Here is a 19,424-nt window from a genome sequence, read left to right on the forward strand (position 1 = left end):
CATTTAATTTACTTGTGAAAGGGCTTCGTGGTGCCATAGTTTATACTCATCTGCTCAGCTACAATAAGAGATACTAAAGTTTGATTTTTAAAAAAAAATTATGTGTAACCAGTTTATTTTTAACATGTTATTAAGCCTCTCCTGTGTTCTTGGGACTATGATACCTTTGCTAGGATATTACTTATGTTTGATATTAAGCAAATATTTGGCTCTTAGCATGTGTAGACCATTGCAGAAAAGTTTTTGTTTGTTTGTTTGTTTTTTGGAGGCAGAGTTTTGCTCTTGTCACTCAGGCTGGAGTGCAATGGCGTGATCTTGACTCACTGCAGCCTCCGCCTCCGGGGTTCAAGCGATTCTCCTGACCCCAGCATCCCAAGTAGCTGGGATTACACAGGCACCTGCCACCACGCCCTGCTAACTTTTGTATTTTTTGTGGAGATGGGGTTTCACCCTGTTGGCCAGGGTGGTCTCGAACTCCTGACCTCAGGTGATCACTGTCCTCGGCCTCCCAAAGTGCTGGGATTACAAGAGTGAGCCACTGTGCCTGCCCATATTGTAGAATAGTATTTAAAGAAATGTTTATCTGATATGTATTTATGGATAATGTAATCATATTTAATGCTTTAATTGATTTCTGCTGTAACTATAGCATACTCATTTTTATTTAAATTTAATTTAAAGTATAACTATTAGATATTTCATAGAAGTGCCTATTTTATCTAGGTTCTTTAGAGATTTTCCTATCCATCTAGAAGTGTCGTTTTTTAGGAACTGGGGTATTTATTATTTTTTTATTAGCACAAACACATTTATTTATTAACCAAAGGGATGATCCTAATTAATCCAAGACACTTTGAAATAGCTGCATGTGAAACGTTTGTGATAAAGATAATTGAACACAGTAATGAAAAAAAACACTATGGAGATTTGCTCATTGAACTGAGCTTGATCATTCTATTAGTTAACTCCTGTCCAAAGCGATGATGGAATTTTTATTCTACTTTTTCATAGATCCGAGTACAGGCGACATTGTTCATGACACAGTACACCACTAATTTCCCATCTTTCAGTTTTCTTGTTATTGTGTTTTCCTTCCCATCCCACTCCTGATGCTGAACCAATGCACCATCTGCAAAGCTGCACACAGTCTGAGTTTTTCTGCCATCAGCTGTGGTTTCTTCAAACTTCTCTCCCAGGGTACAAGAAAACTGTGTTTTCAAAGTGCTCTCGGTTTTTATGGTGAGGTTTTTGCCATCACAAGTGATGATACAATCTGGCTTGGCCATTGCGTCCATTTTTCGCAAAGCAGTTCCCACTCCTCCTCCTTCATGTATTCATCAAAGCGTTTGCTGTCCACCAGGCGCCATCTTCCTCCCAGCTGCTGAACTGTGGCCATGGTGGGCGCGGGCGGGCATATGCAGAGCAGGGTTGCCGTCGGCGTGGGCAGCATGCTGTCGAACTGGGGTATTTATTTTGACCCTTTGAGAAATCTAAAATGTTTTATTTTACCTGCCTATATTAAACAATATGTACTGGATATAATTTAGGATTCTTGTGATTATTAATGCTCACTAAGTATCAGTTACATTATTATTGTACAGTGAAGCCCTCAGGTCTGTGAAGTGTTGTTTTTTTAAAAAACTCTATAAGACCCTTGATAGCTATTCTTTTCAAGTGCTTAACGTCTTCTTTTCACAAATTTCCTCTTTTCTCTATCCCTGTTAGATTGCAGTTTATCATTTCATTCTAGTATATTAGCCTCTAAAGCCCCTTTCTCTTCTGAACTTATTGCTTCTGGGCTGTTAGAACTTAAAAGTAACTGAGCTTATTTTAATTTTGCCTATCATAAGAGGAAAAGGGTTCTGAGTGAGGACCTGAGGTACAGGCATGACGTTTATACTTGGATGTCAAATAGGAATTTCAAACTTAGTATGTCTAAAATGAAACTTCAGCTCTTTCCCCACCCCAAACCTGCACCTCCTGTGGTCTTTCCCATCTTGGTTGATGCCACCCTCATCCCTCCAGTGCATAAGCTATATAAACCTTGCAGTTATTCTTGACTCCTCTCTTTAAATCACACCTCACATCCAATCTGTTAGGAAATCTAATTGAGTCTTCCTTCAGAATATGTTCCAAATATGATCAATTTTCACCACTTCCACTGCTACCCTCCTTGTCCAGGCCACCATCCCTGACCTGGATCGATGCAAGAGCCTCCAACTGATATTGTCTCCACTATAGCCTCTTCTCAACACAGAAGCCAGGGTGATCCTTTCAGAACATAAAATGTGACAACTCAGAATCCTCCAGGCATTCTCCATGTCACTTAGAGTAAAAGCCAAATGATCTACAGGGTGCTGCATGATTGCCCCCTCTCCCCACAGCCTCTGGCCTCCTTGCCTGCTACTCTTCCCTCCTGCTCACTCCACTCCACCACGTTGGCCTCCTTACCATTCCTCAGATATGCCAGGCACACTTTAATATGAGAGCCTTTGTACTTTTAGTCCTGGAATACTATTCCTCTAGGTATCTATTTGGCTTACTCCCCCACTTCCTTCATGTCTTGGCATAAGTGAAGCCTGCCTAAACCACCCGATTTTATTTTATTTTATTATTTTTTGGCACAGTCTCACTCTGTTGCCTGGGCTGGAGTACAGTGGCATGATCATGGCTCACTGCAGCCTGCAACCTCCCAGGCTCGAGTGATCCTGCTGTCTCAGCCTCCTGAGTAGCTGAGACTACAAGTGCATGCCACCATGCCTGGCTAATTTTTAAAAACTTTTTTGTAGAGATGGGGTCTCACTATATTGCCCAGGCTGGCCTGAAACTCCTGGGCTCAAGCCTGTCTCAGCCTCCTAAATTGCTGGGACTACTGGCATGGGTCACCATGCCTGGCCCCTTCCTATTTTAAACTGCATTTCTGATTCTCCTTAACCTGACATATTTGCCCATGTATATCATCTAAGATACTCGAATTTACTTGTGTTTATTTAATCTGTTTCTCCTCATTAGAATGTAAGCTCCATGAGGGCAGGAATTTTTAACTTTTTGTTCAGTGATATATCAGTGCTGGCTGGGCGCGGTGGCTCACGCCTGTAATCCCAGCACTTTGGAAGGCCGAGGCAGGCAGATCACTTCAGGTCGGAAGTTTGAGACCAGACTGGCCAACATGGTGAAACCCTGTCTCTACTAAAAATATAAAAATTAGCCAGGTGTGGTGGCCCGTGCCAGTAATCCAAGCTACTCAGGAGGCTGAGGCAGGAGAATTGCTTGAACCTAGGAGGCAGAGGTTGCATTGAGCCGAGATTGTGCCTCTGCACTCCAGCCTGAGCAACAGAATGAGACTCTATATCCAAAATATATACATACATATCTATATATATATATATAATTGCCTAATAGTACCTGGCACGTAGTGCTTAATAATAAATATTTACTGAATGAACGAATGAATTATAATCTGTAGACTTTAAGAATTTATGTAATTGGAACCTTTTTCTGTGGCTTGTTAATCTTATTCTGGATAGTTGAGTTTACTTGATAAATGGCATAAATATATAAGGAGAGTACCGTATCTTAATATTGCATGTATGGTAAGTAATAAATTGATTGTTAAACTGATTTTTATGGAACACTTTGGAGTTTAAGTCCTTTAATTATTTAGTATTTTAAAGTATAAAGTCTGTAGTTTTAAGTGTCTAACCTATTTTTTGTTGAGATCTGAAAACTTAATATAAGTGTGTCTGTTGGTATTGCTTGGTTAGAGAGCTAAAATATTTCTAATTGGGTTTATTTTGTATTTTGCCTATAGATACACTCTGTGCAGTTCTAGAGAGAGACACACTCAGTATTCGAGAAAGTCGACTTTTTGGAGCTGTTGTACGCTGGGCAGAAGCAGAATGTCAGAGACAACAATTACCTGTGACTTTTGGGAATAAACAAAAAGTTCTAGGAAAAGCACTTTCCTTAATCCGGTTCCCACTGATGACAATTGAGGAATTTGCAGCAGGTAAGGGTATAAATTCACCAAAATCTATTTGAAACTGTTTTAATAGTCTGTCAGGGCTGGGCCTGGTGGCTCACACCTATAATCCCAGCACTTTCGAGAGGCCAAGGCAGGTGGATCACTTGAGGACAGGAGTTCGACACCAGCCTTGTCAACATGGTAAAACCCCGTCTCTACTGAAAGTACAAAAAATTAGGCATGGTGGTGGGCACCTGTAATCTCAGCTACTCAGGAGGCTGAGGCAGGAGAATCGCTTGAACCCAGGAGACGGAGGTTGCAGTGAGCCGAGATCATGCCGTTGCATTCCAGCCCGGGCGACAGAGCGAGATTCCACGAGACTCCATCTCAAAAAAAAAAAAAAAAAATTCTATCAGTCTCCCTGCGCCAGAGAGGAAAAGAAGCTTTTATTCAGTACTAATCACATGACAAACATATATGCGAGTGTATGATTTTAAGCCCTTCAAAATTATATTATCCACATTGTATAGGTTAAGAGAAGTAAAGTTGGGAGAGGTTGAGTGCCTTACCCCAGGTTATGACAGATCTTTTTGGCTTTTTTTTTTTCTTTCTTTTTTTTTTTTTGAGACAAAGTCTTCCTCTGTTGCCCAGGCTGGAGTGCCGTGGCACAAACGCATTTCACTGAAGCCTCCACCTCCCAGGCTCAATCAATCCTCCCACCTCAGCCTCCCAAATAGCAGGGACTATAGGTGCACACTACCATGCTCAGCTAATTTTTAAATTTTTTTTATAGAGACAGGATTTCACCATCCTGTCAGGGCTGGTCTTGAACTCCTGGGCTCAAGCCTCCCAAAGTGCTGGGATTACAGGTGTAAGCCACCACGCCCAGCCTCTGTTTGACTCTTAAGGTCGATGCTTCTGATTAAAATCAGACAGATCTGTTTTGAGTCTCCATGACCACTTCTGACCTGTTTTCATTACCCATGTCATAATTGACTATTATCTGCCTTTAAATCACGGCCAGATTGATTCAAAAGAAAGAAAAGTCTCATGGTTTTTTTTTTGTTTTTTTTTTTTGAGACAGGGTCTCCCTCTGTTGCTCAGGCTGGAGTGCGGTCGTGCCATCTCAGCTCACCGCAACGTCCACCTCCTGGGTTCAAGCGATTCTCACACCTCAGCCTCCTGAGTAGCTGGGATTACAGGCGTGCACCACCACAAACTAATTTTTGTATTTTTAGTAGAGACAGAGTTTCACCATATTTGTCAAGCTGGTCTTGAACTCCTGACCTCAGGTGATCTGCCCACCTCGGGCTCCCAAAGTGCTGGGATTATAGGCATGAGCCACTGTGCCTAGCTCTCATGATTTTTTAAAAAATAATTTCAACTTTTATTTTAAATTCGGGGTAACGTGCAGATTTGTTTCATGTGTATATTGTGTGATGCTGAAGTTTGAGGTACAGTTGATTGCATCACTTAGGCAGTGAGCATAGTGTCCAGTAGTTAGTTTTTTAACTCTTTTCCCCCTTCTGTCCCTTCCTCTTTTCCCCTTTTTAACAGTCCTCAGTGCTTATTGTTTCCATCTTTATGTCCATGTGTATCCAATGTTTAGCTTCCACAAGTGAGAACATATGGTATTTGGTTTACTGTTTCTGCATTAACTCACTTAAGATAATGGCTTCTAGCTGCATCCATGTTGCTGCGAAAGGCATGATTTTGTTCTTTTTTATGGCTTTATAGTATTCTGTGGTGTGTGTGTGTCCGTGTGTGTGTGTGTGTGTCACATTCTCTACCCAGTCTACCACTGATGGGCACCCAGGTTGAGTCAGTGTCGTTGCTGTGATGAACATATGAGTGCATGTGTCTTTTGGTGGAACATTTTCTTTTCTTTTGGATATATAACCAGTAATGGGATTGCTGGGTTGACTGGTAGTTCTATGTTTTTTGGGTTTTTTTGGGGGTTGTTTGTGGTTTTTTTTTTTTTTGAGACAGAGCCTCACTCTGTCACCCAGGCTGGAGTACAGTGGTACAATCTCAGCTTACTGCAACTTCCACCTCCTGGGTTCAAGCAATTCTCCCACCTCAGCCTCCTGAGTAACTGGGACTACATACGCCCGCCACCAAGCTCAGCTAATTTTCGTATTTTTTGGTAGAGATGGGGTTTCACCATGTTGTGCAGGCTGGTCTTGAACTGTTGACCTGAAGTGATCCACCTGCCTCAGCCTCCCAGAGTGCTGGGATTACAGACATGAGCCACTGTGCCCAACCTTGGTAGTTCTGAGTTCTTTAAAAAATCTCCAGACTGCTTCCCACAATGGCTAACCTTATCTACATTCCCACCATCAGTGAATACGAATTCCCTTTTCTTTGTAGCCTTGCCAGCAACTGTTTTTTTTATTTTAATAGGCATTCTGAGGAGTATGAGATGGTATCTCATTGTAGTTTGGATTTGCATTTCTCTGATGATTAGTGATGTTGAGGATTTTTTTCATGTTTGTTGGCTGCTTGTATATCTTCTTTTGAGAAATGTCTGTTCATATTTTTTGGCCCACTTTTTATGAGTTTTTTTTTTCTTATTGAATTGTTAAAATTCCCTGTAGATCCTGGATATTAGACCTTTGTCCAACACATAGTTTGTGAATATTTTCTCCCATTCTATAGGTTGTCCATTTGTTGGGTTGATAGTTTCTTTTACTGTGCAGAAGCTCTTTAGTTTAATTAGGTCCTACTTGTCAGTTTTTGTTTTTGTTGCAATTGCTTTTGAGGACTTTGTCATAAATTCTCTCCCAAGGCCAGTGTCCAGAAAAGTATTTCCTAGGTTTTCTTCTAGGATTCTTATAGTTTGAGGTCTTACTTTAAATCTTTAATCCATCTTGAGTTAATTTTTATGTATGGTGAAAGGTAGGGGTCCAGTTTCATTCTTCAGCATATGGCTAGCCAGCTTTCCCAGCACCCTTTACTGAATAGAGGGATCTTTCCCCATTGCTTATTTTTGTCAACTTTGTCAAAGATGAGGTGCTGTAGGTCTGCAGCTTTATTTCTGCGTTCTCTTTTCTGTTCCATTGGTGTATGTGTCTGTTTTTGTACCAGTAACATGCTGTTTTGGTTATTGTAGCCTTATAGTATAGTTTGAAATCCAGTGGTAATGTGATACCTCCAATTTTGTTCTTTCTGCTTAGGATTGCTTTGGCTATTTAGGCTTTTTTTTTGTTCCATGCGTATTTTAGAATATTTTTCTAGTTCTGTGAAAAATGATGTTGGTAGTTTGATAGAAATAGCATTAAATCTGTAGATTGCTTTGGGCAATATGGTCATTTGAACGATATTGAGTCTTCCAATCCACGAGCATATAATGTTTTTCCATTTGTTTGTGTCATCTGTGATTTCCTCCAGCAGTGTTTTATAGTTCTCCTTGTAGAGATCTTTTACTTGGTAAAAATATATCTAACCAAGATGTATGGATGTAAAAATACCTGGTACAAATACATCTTAGTTAGATGTATTTCTAGGTATTTTATTTTTTGTGTGGACATGGTAAATAGGATTGCATTCATGATTTGGCTCTCAGCTTGAACGTTACTGGCGTATAGAAATGCTGCTGACTTTTGTACATTAATTTTATATTCTGAGGCTTTACTGAAGTTCTTTATCAGTTCCAGGAGCCTTTGGTGGAACTTTTTTTTTTTTTTTTTGAGATGGAGTTTTGCTGTTTGTTGCCTAGGCTGGAGTGCACTGGCACGATCTCAGCTCACTGCAACCTCTGCCTCCTGGGTTCAAGAGATTCTCCTGCCTCAGCCTCCCGAGTAGCTGGGATTACAGGTGCCTGCCACGGTGCCTAGCTAATTTTTGTATTTTTAGTAGAGACGGGGTTTCACCATGTTGGCCAGGCTGGTCTCAAACTCCTGACCTCAGGTGATCCACCCTGTCTTGGCCTCCCAAAGCGCTGGGATTACAGGCGTGAGCCACCGCACCTAGCCTGGTGGAATCTTTAGGGTTCTGTAGGTATAGAAGCATATCATCTGTGAAGAGAGATAGTTTGACTTCTTTTCTTATTTGGGTGCATTTTATTTCTTTTCCTTTCCTGATTGCTCTGGCTGGGACTACCAGTACTATGTTGAATAGGAGTGGTTAGAGTGAGCATCCTTGTCTTTTTCTAATTTCAAAGGGAATGCCTCTAGCTTTTGCCCATTCAGCATGGTGTTAGTTGTGGATTTATCATAGATGGCTGTTGTTATTTTGGGGATATTGTTTTGATGCCTAGTTTGTTGAGGGCTTTTATCATGAAGAGATGCTGGATTTTATTGAATGCTTTTTCATGTCTATTGAGACAGTCATATGGTTTTTATTTTTAACACTATTTCATGATTGTTTTGAATTGTATTACTTTTTATTTTTCGATTTTATTTTAGTTTTAAAGATGAAGTCTTGCCATGTTGCTCAGGCTGGCCGTGAGCTTCTGGGCTCAAGTGATTCTTCCACCTTCACCTCTTAGCCAATGTGCCTGGCTGAATTGTATTTCATTATGCTTATTGGCCTATTTATTTTCCTTTACATTATTCATGTCTTTTGTTGTTCTGTTGGTGTGTTCAAATTTTGTTTTACTGGTTTATCTTACGTTGATTCTTTGTATATTTATTATACCAATTTTTTTTTTCTGACTTATACTTGTTCCAATTTTCTCCAAGATTGTTTTTGTTTTTGCTGATAAGAATCAGTGTTTGGGTTTTTTTTAAATAAACTTTTGAAATTAAAGTTTAACATCCATATAGTAAAATGAACAAATAAAGTGAACATACTTATTTAACCAATTTATCCTACTGTACTAGTACCCCAGAAGCCTTTGTCATGACCCTCTAAGTCACTAATCTCCCTCTGAAAGGTGACTACTTTCTGTCTTCTATAAATTAGTTGTGTCCATATGTAAACTTTATATAAAGGAAATCATATATATGGTGTGTATTCATTTTTGTGTGGCTTCTTTCTCTTAACATTACGCCTGTTAGATTCATCCATGTGGTTGAGTGTGGCAGTAGTTCATTCTTTTTCATTGCTTTATAATATTCTGTTATACAACTGTGCCATGATTTATCCATTTTACTGTTGTTGGATATATGGATTATTTCTGTTTGGGGACCATTGAGGCCATTCTTGTACATGTGATTTGGTATACATACGTAAACATTTCTGTTGGATATATACGAGTGGAATTGCTAAGTCATGGAGTGTGCATATGGTCGGCTTTAGTAGATCCTGCCATCCTGCCAAACAGTCCCTTAAAGTGGTTGTAACAGTTTACACTCATCAACAAAGTGAAGAGACATAAGAGTTCGTTTTGGTTGCCCACATCCTCTCCAATACTTGGTATTGTCAGTTTTTGTAGTTCTAGCCATTTGTGTGGATGTGAGGACGTATTTCATTTTGGTTTTAAATTTCATATCACGGATGATTAATGATGTTGAATATGCCAATAATTTTTTAATCCAGTCTGACAGACTTTGTCTTTTATCTGAACTGTTTTGGTTCACTTGTACTTAATGTAATTACAGATATATTTGGGTTTATGTTTACCATCTTGCAATTTGTTTTCTACTTGTCACATCTTTTTTTTTTTTTTCCTTTCTTGCTTTCTTTTAGAGGAATCAAGCTATTGTTCTTTTTTTTTTTTTTTTTTTTTGGTAATGATACAGTTTTCCCCCTTATTCTGTGAATATAGTGAACTACATTAATTGATTTCCCAATTTAAACCTATTTTGGATTCCTTACGTAAATCAGACTTGGTTGTTATGCATTATCCTTTTTATATATTACTGGATTTAATTTGCTGAATTTTTAATGTATTTTTATGACTACTGAATGAGATAAATTAGTCTATATATATTTTTTTTTCTTGCAATGAAATTGTCAAAATTGTCCTCATACAAAAGTTAGAAATATTTCCTTTTTTTCCCCCAGTGTTCAAGAGTTTGTATTATTAATTTTCTCCTGGAACCAACTTCTGGCTTTATTAATTTTCTCTATTACAGTATGTTTTCCATTTCATTACTTTCTGCCTTTTTCTTTATTACTTTCTTTCCTTTCTTTGCTTTTAATTTGCTGGGGTTATTTATTTTATTAGTCTTTGTGACTTTTTGAGATACTTAGAAGGTCAACCTATATTCTTTTTGAATGCATATATTTAAGTGTATATTTTTTCTCTCAGCATCCTTCCCCCCCACAGTTTTTGATATGTGTATTTTCATTATCATTCGATTAAAAATTTTTAATTTTTGCTTTTTTTTCTTTGACTCATAAATTATAGATAACTTAATTTCCAAATATTTGAGATTTCTTCTTATCTTGCTCTTGCTGATTTCTGGCTTAATTCCAGTATAGTCAGAAAATATATTCTATATCATTTCAATGCTTTGAAATTTGTTGATATCTGCTTTGGCCCAGCATATGGTAGTTTTATTTATTTTTTATTATTTTGTTTTATTTATTTTTGAGACAATGTCTCACTCTGTCACCCAGGCTGGAGTGCAGTGGCATGATCTTGGCTCACTGTAACCTCCGCCTCCTGGGGTCCAACGATTCTCCTGCCTCAGCCTCCCCGGTAGCTGGGATTACAGGCATGCGGTGCCACGCTCGGCTAATTTTTATATTTTTAGTAGAGACAGGGTTTCACCATGTTGGCCAGACTGGTCTCGAACTCCTGACCTCAGGTGATCCACCCACCATGGCCTCCCAAAATGCTAGGATTACAGGCATGAGCCACCATGCCTGGCCCATACGGTAGTTTTAATAAGTATCCATGTATACTTGAGAAGAATGTATTCTTCTTTGTTATGTGCAGAAAAACCTGAATAGTCCTGTATCTGTTCAACAGATTGAATACTATATCTATGAAAGGAATATATACTAATGATCTTCAAATTTTCTATATATCTATCTATTGATTTGCTTTTTGTTCTATCAGTTACTAAAAGAAGTAGATTTAAATCTCAGGGTATGATTGAGAATGTGTTTCCTTTTGGTTCCATCAGTTTTCTTCTTTATTTTAGGTACATTCAAATTTAGGATTTTTTTTATATTGAATTTGCTTCTTTATCTTTACAATCTATCCCATCTTAAATCTAAACTTATTGTGGGTTTTTGTTTTTTATTTTATTTTTTGAGACAGTCTCCCTCTGTCACCCAGGCCGGAGTTCAGTGGCACAATCTTGGCTCACTGCAACGTCCACCTTCTGGGTTCAGGCAATTCTCATGCCTCAGCCTCCTTAGTAGCTGGGACTACATGTGTGCACCACCACACCCTGCTAAATTTTGTGTTTTTAGTAGAGATGGGGTTTTGCCATGTTGGCCAGGCTAGTCTCGAACTCCTGGCCTCAAATGATCAGCTTGCCTCAGTCACCCAACATTCTGGCATGAGCCACCACGCCCGGCCTAAACTTCTTGTTTTAAAGTCTTTGTCTGATATTGGTATAGTTTCTCAAGGTTTTTAAAATTCTATATCTTTCTTATCCTTTTACTTTTAGCCTTACATTATTTTGACCATGTCTCTTGTAAGCTTCATTTTTAAAAAATTCAGTCTGACAGACTTTGCCTTTTATTTGGAATATTTGGTTCACTTTATATTTAATATGATTAATAGTCTATTAAACTTTCTTTTTCTTTTTCTTTTTTTTTTTTTTTTTGGTGTAGACAGTGTCTCCTCTGTCACCCAGGCTGGAATGCAGTGGCATGATCTCAGCTTACTCCAGCGTCAACCTCCTGGGCTCAGGTTATCCTCCCACCTCAGCCTCCCGTATTAAAGATTCTTTTATTATTATTTTAGTGGGTTGCCCTTGTTATTACAAGAATATATCCTTATTGATTTTTAAATCAAATCTTAAAAATTAAATTTTTTAGATGGGGCACAGTGGCTCATGCCTTTAGTCCCAGCACTTTGGGAGGCTGAGGCAGGTAGATTGTTTGAGTCGAGTTCAAGACCAGCCTCGGCAAAATGGCGAAACCCTGTCTTTACAAAAAAAAATTTAAAAATTAGCCTGGAGTGGTGGTACACACCTGTAGTCCCAGCTACCTGGGGGGCTGAGGTGGGGATCACTTGAGCCCAGGAGTTCAAGGCTGCAGTTAGCCGTGATCACACCACTGCACTCCATACCTGGGCAACAGTGAGACCCTGTCTCTAAATAAATAAATAAAATTAAAATTTTTAAATTAAAATTTTCTACACAATATAAAGGCATTATTGATACTTTTGCTATATTTAACCTTCTCTAGCCTTTGGTGCTACTATTTCATGTATTTTAATGTTTCATATGTTATAAAGCCCACAAAACATTATTTTTAAAGTCAATAATCATTTTGATTTGCCTATATATTTGCCCTTTCAGTTATCTTCATTTTTTTCTGTATGACCAGATGTGTGCTTCTATCTGGGCACATTTCTGTTAGCTTGAAGAATTCTCTTCAGTATTTCTTTTAAAACAGGTAGGATACTAACCAGATTCTCTCAACTCCTTTTTTCTTTTGTCTAAAAACATCTTTATCTTACCATTTTTTTTAAAAAAAGAGATGGGGCCCTGCTGTGTTTCCCTGGCTGGAGTACAGTGGCTATTCACAGCTTCAAAATTCTGGCCTCAAACAATCCTCCCACCCCAGCCTCCTGAGTAGCTGGGACTAGAGGGGCACACTGCTGAGCCCAGCTTGCCTTCATTTTTGAAGGATATTTTTCTGGGTAGAAAGCTCAAGGTTGACAGTTATTCCCATCTATCATTTGAATGCAATTCTATTCTTTTTTTTTTTTTTTTTTTTTTTTGAAACAGAGTAAGACTGTCACCCAGCCTGGAGTGCAGTGGCACAATTTCATCTCAGTGCAACCTCCACCTTCCAGGTTCAAGTGATTCTCCTGCCTCAGCCTCCTTAGTAGCTAGGATTACAGGCACCCACCACCGCCCTTGGCTAAATTTTGTGTTTTTAGTAGAGATGGGGTTTCACTATGTTGGGGAATGGTACCAAACATGTAGGCTTTTATCGCTCACCTCCCTCCCACCATTCCCCCCAAGTCCCCAAAGTTCATTATATCATTCTTAGGCCTTTGCCTCCTCATAGTTTCTTAGCTCCCACTTATAAGTAAGACCATATGGTATTTGGTTTTCCATTCCTGAGTTACTTCACTTAGAATAATGGCCTCCAAGTTCATCCAAGTTGCTGCAAAAGCCTTTGTTTCGTTCCATTTTATGGCTGAGTAGTATTCCATGGTGTATGTATACCACATTTTCTTCATCCAGTTGTTGGTTGATGGGCATTTAGGTTGGCTCCATATTTTTGCAGTTGGTAGTGCTGCTATAAACATGTACGTGCAAGTATCTTCTTCATGTAATGACTTATTTTCCTTTGGGTAGGTATCCAGTAGTGGAATTGCTGGATCAAATGGTAGTTCTAATTTTAGTTTCTTTTTTTTTTTTGGAGACAGAGTCTCGCTGTGTTGCCCAGGCTGGAGTGCAGTAGTGCGATCTCGGCTCATTGTAACTTCTGCCTCGCAGGTTCAAGTGATTCTCCTGCCTCAGCCTCCCGAGTAGCTGGGACTACAGGCGCACATCACTGCACCCAGCTAATTTTTGTATTTTTGTTAGAGATGGGGTTTCACCATGTTGGTCAGGCTGGTTTCAAACTCCTGACCTTGGGATCTGCCTGCCTCGGCCTCCCAAAGTGCTGGGATTACAGGCATGAGCCACCACCCCCAGTCCTTTTTAGTTCTTTAAGGAATCTCCATACTGTTTTCCTTAGTGGTTGTACTAGTTTGCATTCCCACCAGCAGTGTAAAAGAGTTCCCTTTTCACCATATTCACGCCAACATCTATTTTTCTTTTTTTATTTTTTAATTATGGCCATTCTTGCAGGAGTAAGGTGGTACCTTATTGTGGTTTTAATTTGCCTATGTATGATAATTAGTGATGAGCATTTTTTCTTATGTGTATTGGCCGCTTGTATATCTTCTTTTTTTTTTTTTAATTATACTTTAAGTTCTAGGGTACATGTGCACAACGTGCAGGTTTGTTACATATGTATACATGTGCCATGTTAGTGTGCTACACCCATTAACTTGTCATTTACATGAGGTATATCTCCTAATGCTATCCCTTCCCCCTCCCGCTGCCCCACAGCAGGCCCCGGTGTGTGATGTTCCCCTTCCTGTGTCCAAGTGTTCTCACTGTTCAGTTCGTACCTATGAGTGAGAACATGCGGTGTTTGGTATTTTGTCCTTGCGATAGTTTACTGAGGATGATGGTCTCCACCTTCATCCATGTCCCTATAAAGGATACGAACTCATCATTTTTTATGGCTGCATAGTATTCCATGGTGTATATGTACCACATTTTCTTAATCCAGTCTATCATTGATGGACATTTGGGTTGGTTCCAAGTCTGCTGGGTGAAGGATATGAACAGACACTTCTCAAAAGAAGACATTTATGCAGCCAACAGACACATGAAAAAGTGCTCATCATCACTGGCCATCAGCAAAATGCAAATCAAAACCACAATGAGATACCGTCTCACACCAGTTAGAATGGTGATCATTAAAAAGTCAGAAAACAACAGGTGCTGGAGAGGATGTGGAGAAATAGGAACACTTTTACAGTGTTGGTGGGGCTGTAAACTAGTTCAACCATTGTGGAAGATAGTGTGGTGATTCCTCAAGGATCTAGAACTAGAAATACCATTTGACCCAGCCGTCCCATTACTGAGTATATACCCAAAGGATTATAAATCATGCTGCTATAAAGACACATGCACACGTATGTATAGCTTCCTTTGAGAATTGTCTCTTCATGTCCTTTGCCCACTTTGTGCTGGGATTATTTGTTTTTTTTTCTTGCTGATTTGAGTTGTAGATTCTGGATATTAGTCCTTTGTTGGATGCATAGTTTGCAAATATTTTCTCCCACTCTGTGGGTTGTCTGTTTGCTCTGCTGATTATTTATTTTGCTATGCAGAAGCTTTTTAGTTTAATTAGGTCTCATTCATTTGTTTTTGTTTTTGTTGCATTTGCTTTTGGGTTCTTAGTCATGAATTCTTTACCTAAGCCAATGTCTTGAAAAGTTTTTTTGATGCTATCTTCTAGAATTTTTATGGTTTCTTAGATTTAAGTCTTTGATCCATCTTGAGTTTTTTTGTATAAGGTGAGAAAGGAGGATTCCTGGCATCCATGAGGAATAGCATTTATTCCTGGATCTAAGTTTTGACTAATTAATGCTTTTAACATTTTAATTAATGTGTTTAACCTCAAATGGATTTATTGAAACCTTAAAATATATGCAAAAATTATATATGCTAAGATTTTTTTTCCCTATTTTTATGTTACGTCCTCTAGATTTGAATTTACGTTAAGTGAATTCCAAAGTTAGGAATTGAAATCAAATTCCTTTTTTTAGGCTTATGTTTTTATTTCCACAGGTCCTGCTCAATCTGGAATTTTGTCAGATCGTGAAGTGGTAAACCTCTTTCTTCATTTTACTGTTAACCCTAAACCCCGAGTTGAATACATTGACCGACCAAGATGCTGTCTCAGGGGAAAGGAATGCTGCATCAATAGATTCCAGCAAGTAGAAAGCCGCTGGGGTTACAGTGGGACGAGTGATCGAATCAGGTATCTGTTATATTGGGGATGCGGGGGTAGAGTGGGGGTAGCAGTTACCATTTGGCCTTTTTTATATATTATGGGAGATAATTAACCAACATTTCATTTTATACTTCATTTAATACACTTTTAAGTTAAGTTAATATAGAAGTCAAGAAGTCACTGAGGCATCCTGCCCTCCTCACTGATTTATGAGTGAGGGTGACTTCTTAAGAAAAAAATAGAGTAAGAAAGGATTGGGTTGGACCTTCTGTTACGTGATTTTTTTGTTTTTCCCCAAGATGGAGTCGCTCTGTCACTCAGGCTGGAGTGCAGTGGCGCGATCTCTCACACTGCAACCTCCGCCTTCTGGGTTCAAGCGATCCTCCCACCTCAGCCTCCTGAGTAACCTGTAAGGCATGCATCACCACGCCCAGCTAATCTTTTTGGATTTTTAGTAGAGACGGGGTTTCACCATGTTGTCCAGGCTGGTCTCGAACTACTGACCTCAAGTGATCCACCTGCTTCAGCCTTCCAAAGTGCTGGGGTTACAGGGGTGAGCCACCACGCCCGGCTGTTACATGATTTTTGTTTGGATCACCACTGCCAGTGGGCTGAGTTCTAGACCTTAATTGATCAAACGTTATTTTTACAGGCTTAGGGCTACAATTAATAAATGTAACCTTACTATGTTTAGTGTGAGTTTTTTCTTTGCATAGATGTTGCAGGGAAAGTATCTCAGTATACATTTATAAAAGCCTTGAGAAAAAAATCAAGAATCTTGAAAAATGCATGCGTATAATCCTGTTGAAGAAATTGTCTTTGCTCTACTGTGTTTCTTTAGGTTGAATGTCAAAATAGAATCAGTGCCGGTTTTCACAAAACATGACTTTCGGATTTTCATTTATTTAATAGCACTTCAGTATAAAACTGGAAATTAACAAGTTTGTTAAAACAGAAAAATCTGGTTGGATGTGGGACTATTATAAATCTTGAGTTAACATGGAAATTAAAAATGTACTTGTAGACTATTTAATAATAATTCACAATAACTATATGCAAAAATTATGGGATGAGGCCAAAGCTGCACACAAAGAAAAAGTAATAATTAACTACTTGTAGTAAATAGAGTAGAAATAAATGATTTAAGCATTCAGCCCAAGTAGCTAGAAAACAAATAGCAAAAGAACTATAAGAAAAGAGAAAGCAAATAGATAAATGTAGAAATTAATGAATTAGAAATAGTAGAATTCATAAATCCATAAGCTGGTTCCTTTAAAAGACCAATAAAATAAATAAACCTCTGGCAAAGGTAATAAACATTCACATTTAGAAGCAAAAATGGGAATATAATTATATGCTGACATTTTTATTTTAATTCTGGGTTTATTCTGTGCTAATAAATTGAACATGTTGATGGAATGGATCATTTTATAGGCAAATATAAATTATCAAAATTGACTGAAGAAGAAAAGCCTGAATAGACCAATTACCATGGAAGGAATTAAAAGTTATCAAAGAACTGTCCCTTCACAAGGTGGTTTTTACAGGTGAGTTTTGTCAAATCCTCAAGGAACAGTTAGTTTCCTTGAGCATTAAAAGAATAAAGTACTACTTGGTTAATTATTGAAGGAAGCATAACCCTTATATAGGAATCAGACAAGACAAAAAAAATTCTAGATCAATCTCAATATAAAGAAGAAATTTTGTGTAAAACATTAGGATATTGAATCTGTACCTTAGAAGAATAACACTATGACCAAACAGAGTTTATTTGGAGATTGAAAGAATGGCTCAGTGTTAGGAAATGTATTAGTATAATTCTCACAACAGATCAATGAAGAAAAACAATTTGATTTCAATAGATGTCAGAAAGGCTTTTGATAAAATTTCACCTTCCTTCCAGATATAATTCTTACTAGATGAGGCCTAGAAGAATACTTGTTTGACATGATAAACTATTGAAACCTCAAGATAGAGATATCCTTGCTGTTTAAAGCAGTGTTATTATAATTCTGATTGATTATTTGCTAATGGCATTATGTACATTAGTAGTTCACAACTCTATCAAACCCAGTTCTCTCTTTTTTTAATAAATATTTTGTAATTCCCACTTTACTAACCTGAAATAAAATTCATAGATAATATGCTTTATACATTTTTTAATTGATAAGTGATCTAGTTATAATATAAAGGGGAATAAATGTAATTGATAGTAAAATATGTAGTTCAATACATAGACTTTGGGCAGGACAACACTGGAAGGCAAACTGAAGTAGTTAGTTGCTGTACATATATGCATCACCATGATGAGACAGTTTCAGCTGCACAGTAGAGGCGTGTTATGTCTTAAATATCATGAGCAGCATTGCTGCCACTTACGTTTTCTTTAAAGGTTCCAGGTAAAAGAGTATATATAGTTGGTCCTACTCATAGTGTCTATTTCTGAACTTGCCTACTGGCTGAAATTTATCTGTAACCTGTAAAGTCAATATTCGGGGCACTTTCTTAGTCGTTTTCAGCAAAGACTTTAGTTGCCAGACCAGCACGTTTCCAGCTGTGGCTGAACAAGGCAAGGCTCTACTTTCCTGGTTCAGCTCTCCTACAGAGGTGGAGAAGGGGAGGGGCAGTGCAGTGGAGTGCAAGAAACTCTGGCTCTTGGGCAGGTTGAATGGGGCTTGAAGGCCAGCTCTGGCACCTCTTAGTGGGGCAACCTCAGACAAGTCACTTAACACTTCCAAACTCTGTTTTCTCTTTTGTGGAATAAAGAAAATAGAATATACTAGGACGAGGTGTTTGTTTGTTTGTTTTGAGATAGAGTTTTGCTCTTGTTGCCCAGGCTGGAGTGCAGTGGTGCGATCCCGGCTCACTGCAACGTCCACCTCCCAGGTTCAAGCGATTCTCCTGCCTCAGGCTCCCAGGTAGCTGGGATTACAGGCATGTGCCACCACACCTGGCTAATTTTGTATTTTTAGTAGAGACGGGGTTTCACCATGTTGGCCAGGCTGGTCCCGAACTCCTGACCTCAGGTGATTCACCAGCATTGGCCTCCCAAAGTGCTGGGTTACAGGTGTGAGCCACCACGCCTGGCTGGATGAATTGTTTTTAGGACTGAAGATTATAATCTATGCAAGGCGTGTGTATGTGTGTATATGTATACATACACACACACACACACACACACGTATTTCCTCTAGGAGCAGTGGTTTAGTATTTGCTAATTCTGTATATTGAATATAACTTCCACAGATAATGAGAATTGACTGTATATTCCTTCTGTTTATATGGTAGTTACCTCTTGTAAAAGTCTGAATATTAAAATTGCACTAAAAGGCTGGGCACAGTGGCTCATGCCTGTAATCCCCACACTTTGGGAGGCCGAGGCGGGCGGATCACCTCAGGTCGGGAGCTCGAGACCAGTCTGACCAACATGGAGAAACCCCGTCTCTACTAAAAATACAAAATTAGCCAGGTGTGGGGGCACATGCCTGTAATACCAGCTACTTGGGAGGCTGAGGCAGGAGAATTGCTTGAACCTGGGAGGTGGAGGTTGTGGTGAGCCAATATCGCACCATTGCACTCCAGCCTGGGCAACAAGAGCAAAACTCCGTCTCAAAAAAAAAAAAAAAAAAAAAAAGCACTAAAAAATCTGGTTTATAAACAAAATGGAATGAGGTTCAAGGCTTGTAGTTATAAACAGATTTTTTACCTACATGGATTCTGGCAAGACACTTAAAAGTTGATTGAGTTATGGGAGACTGTTCTGTGCATTTCAGGAAATCTAGTTTCCCTAGTTCCTTGCCAGTAGTGCCCCCCTAAACCTTTGTGAAATCGAGTATGCCTCCTTGGGGGTGGAACTCGT

At 38.8% G+C, this 19,424-nt stretch overlaps 1 protein-coding gene and 1 pseudogene across 2 annotated transcripts in view; one reads left to right on the forward strand and one right to left on the reverse strand.

The window, feature by feature from the left end:
• BTBD1 (BTB domain containing 1) overlaps nt 1-19,424 on the forward strand; it is a 53,788-nt gene that overhangs the window by 24,500 nt on the left and 9,864 nt on the right. For both annotated transcript variants that reach the window (XM_034939307.3, XM_003815293.6), the window contains exons 4-5: nt 3,812-4,009; nt 15,400-15,592. In XM_034939307.3, the coding sequence (XP_034795198.1) occupies nt 3,812-4,009; nt 15,400-15,592 (391 nt within the window). The remainder of the gene's footprint in view (nt 1-3,811; nt 4,010-15,399; nt 15,593-19,424) is intronic.
• LOC117976083 (fatty acid-binding protein 5-like) lies at nt 745-3,753 on the reverse strand (annotated as a pseudogene).

This window comes from Pan paniscus, chromosome 16 (assembly GCF_029289425.2).
Source record: "Pan paniscus chromosome 16, NHGRI_mPanPan1-v2.0_pri, whole genome shotgun sequence".
Taxonomy (NCBI): domain Eukaryota; kingdom Metazoa; phylum Chordata; class Mammalia; order Primates; family Hominidae; genus Pan; species Pan paniscus.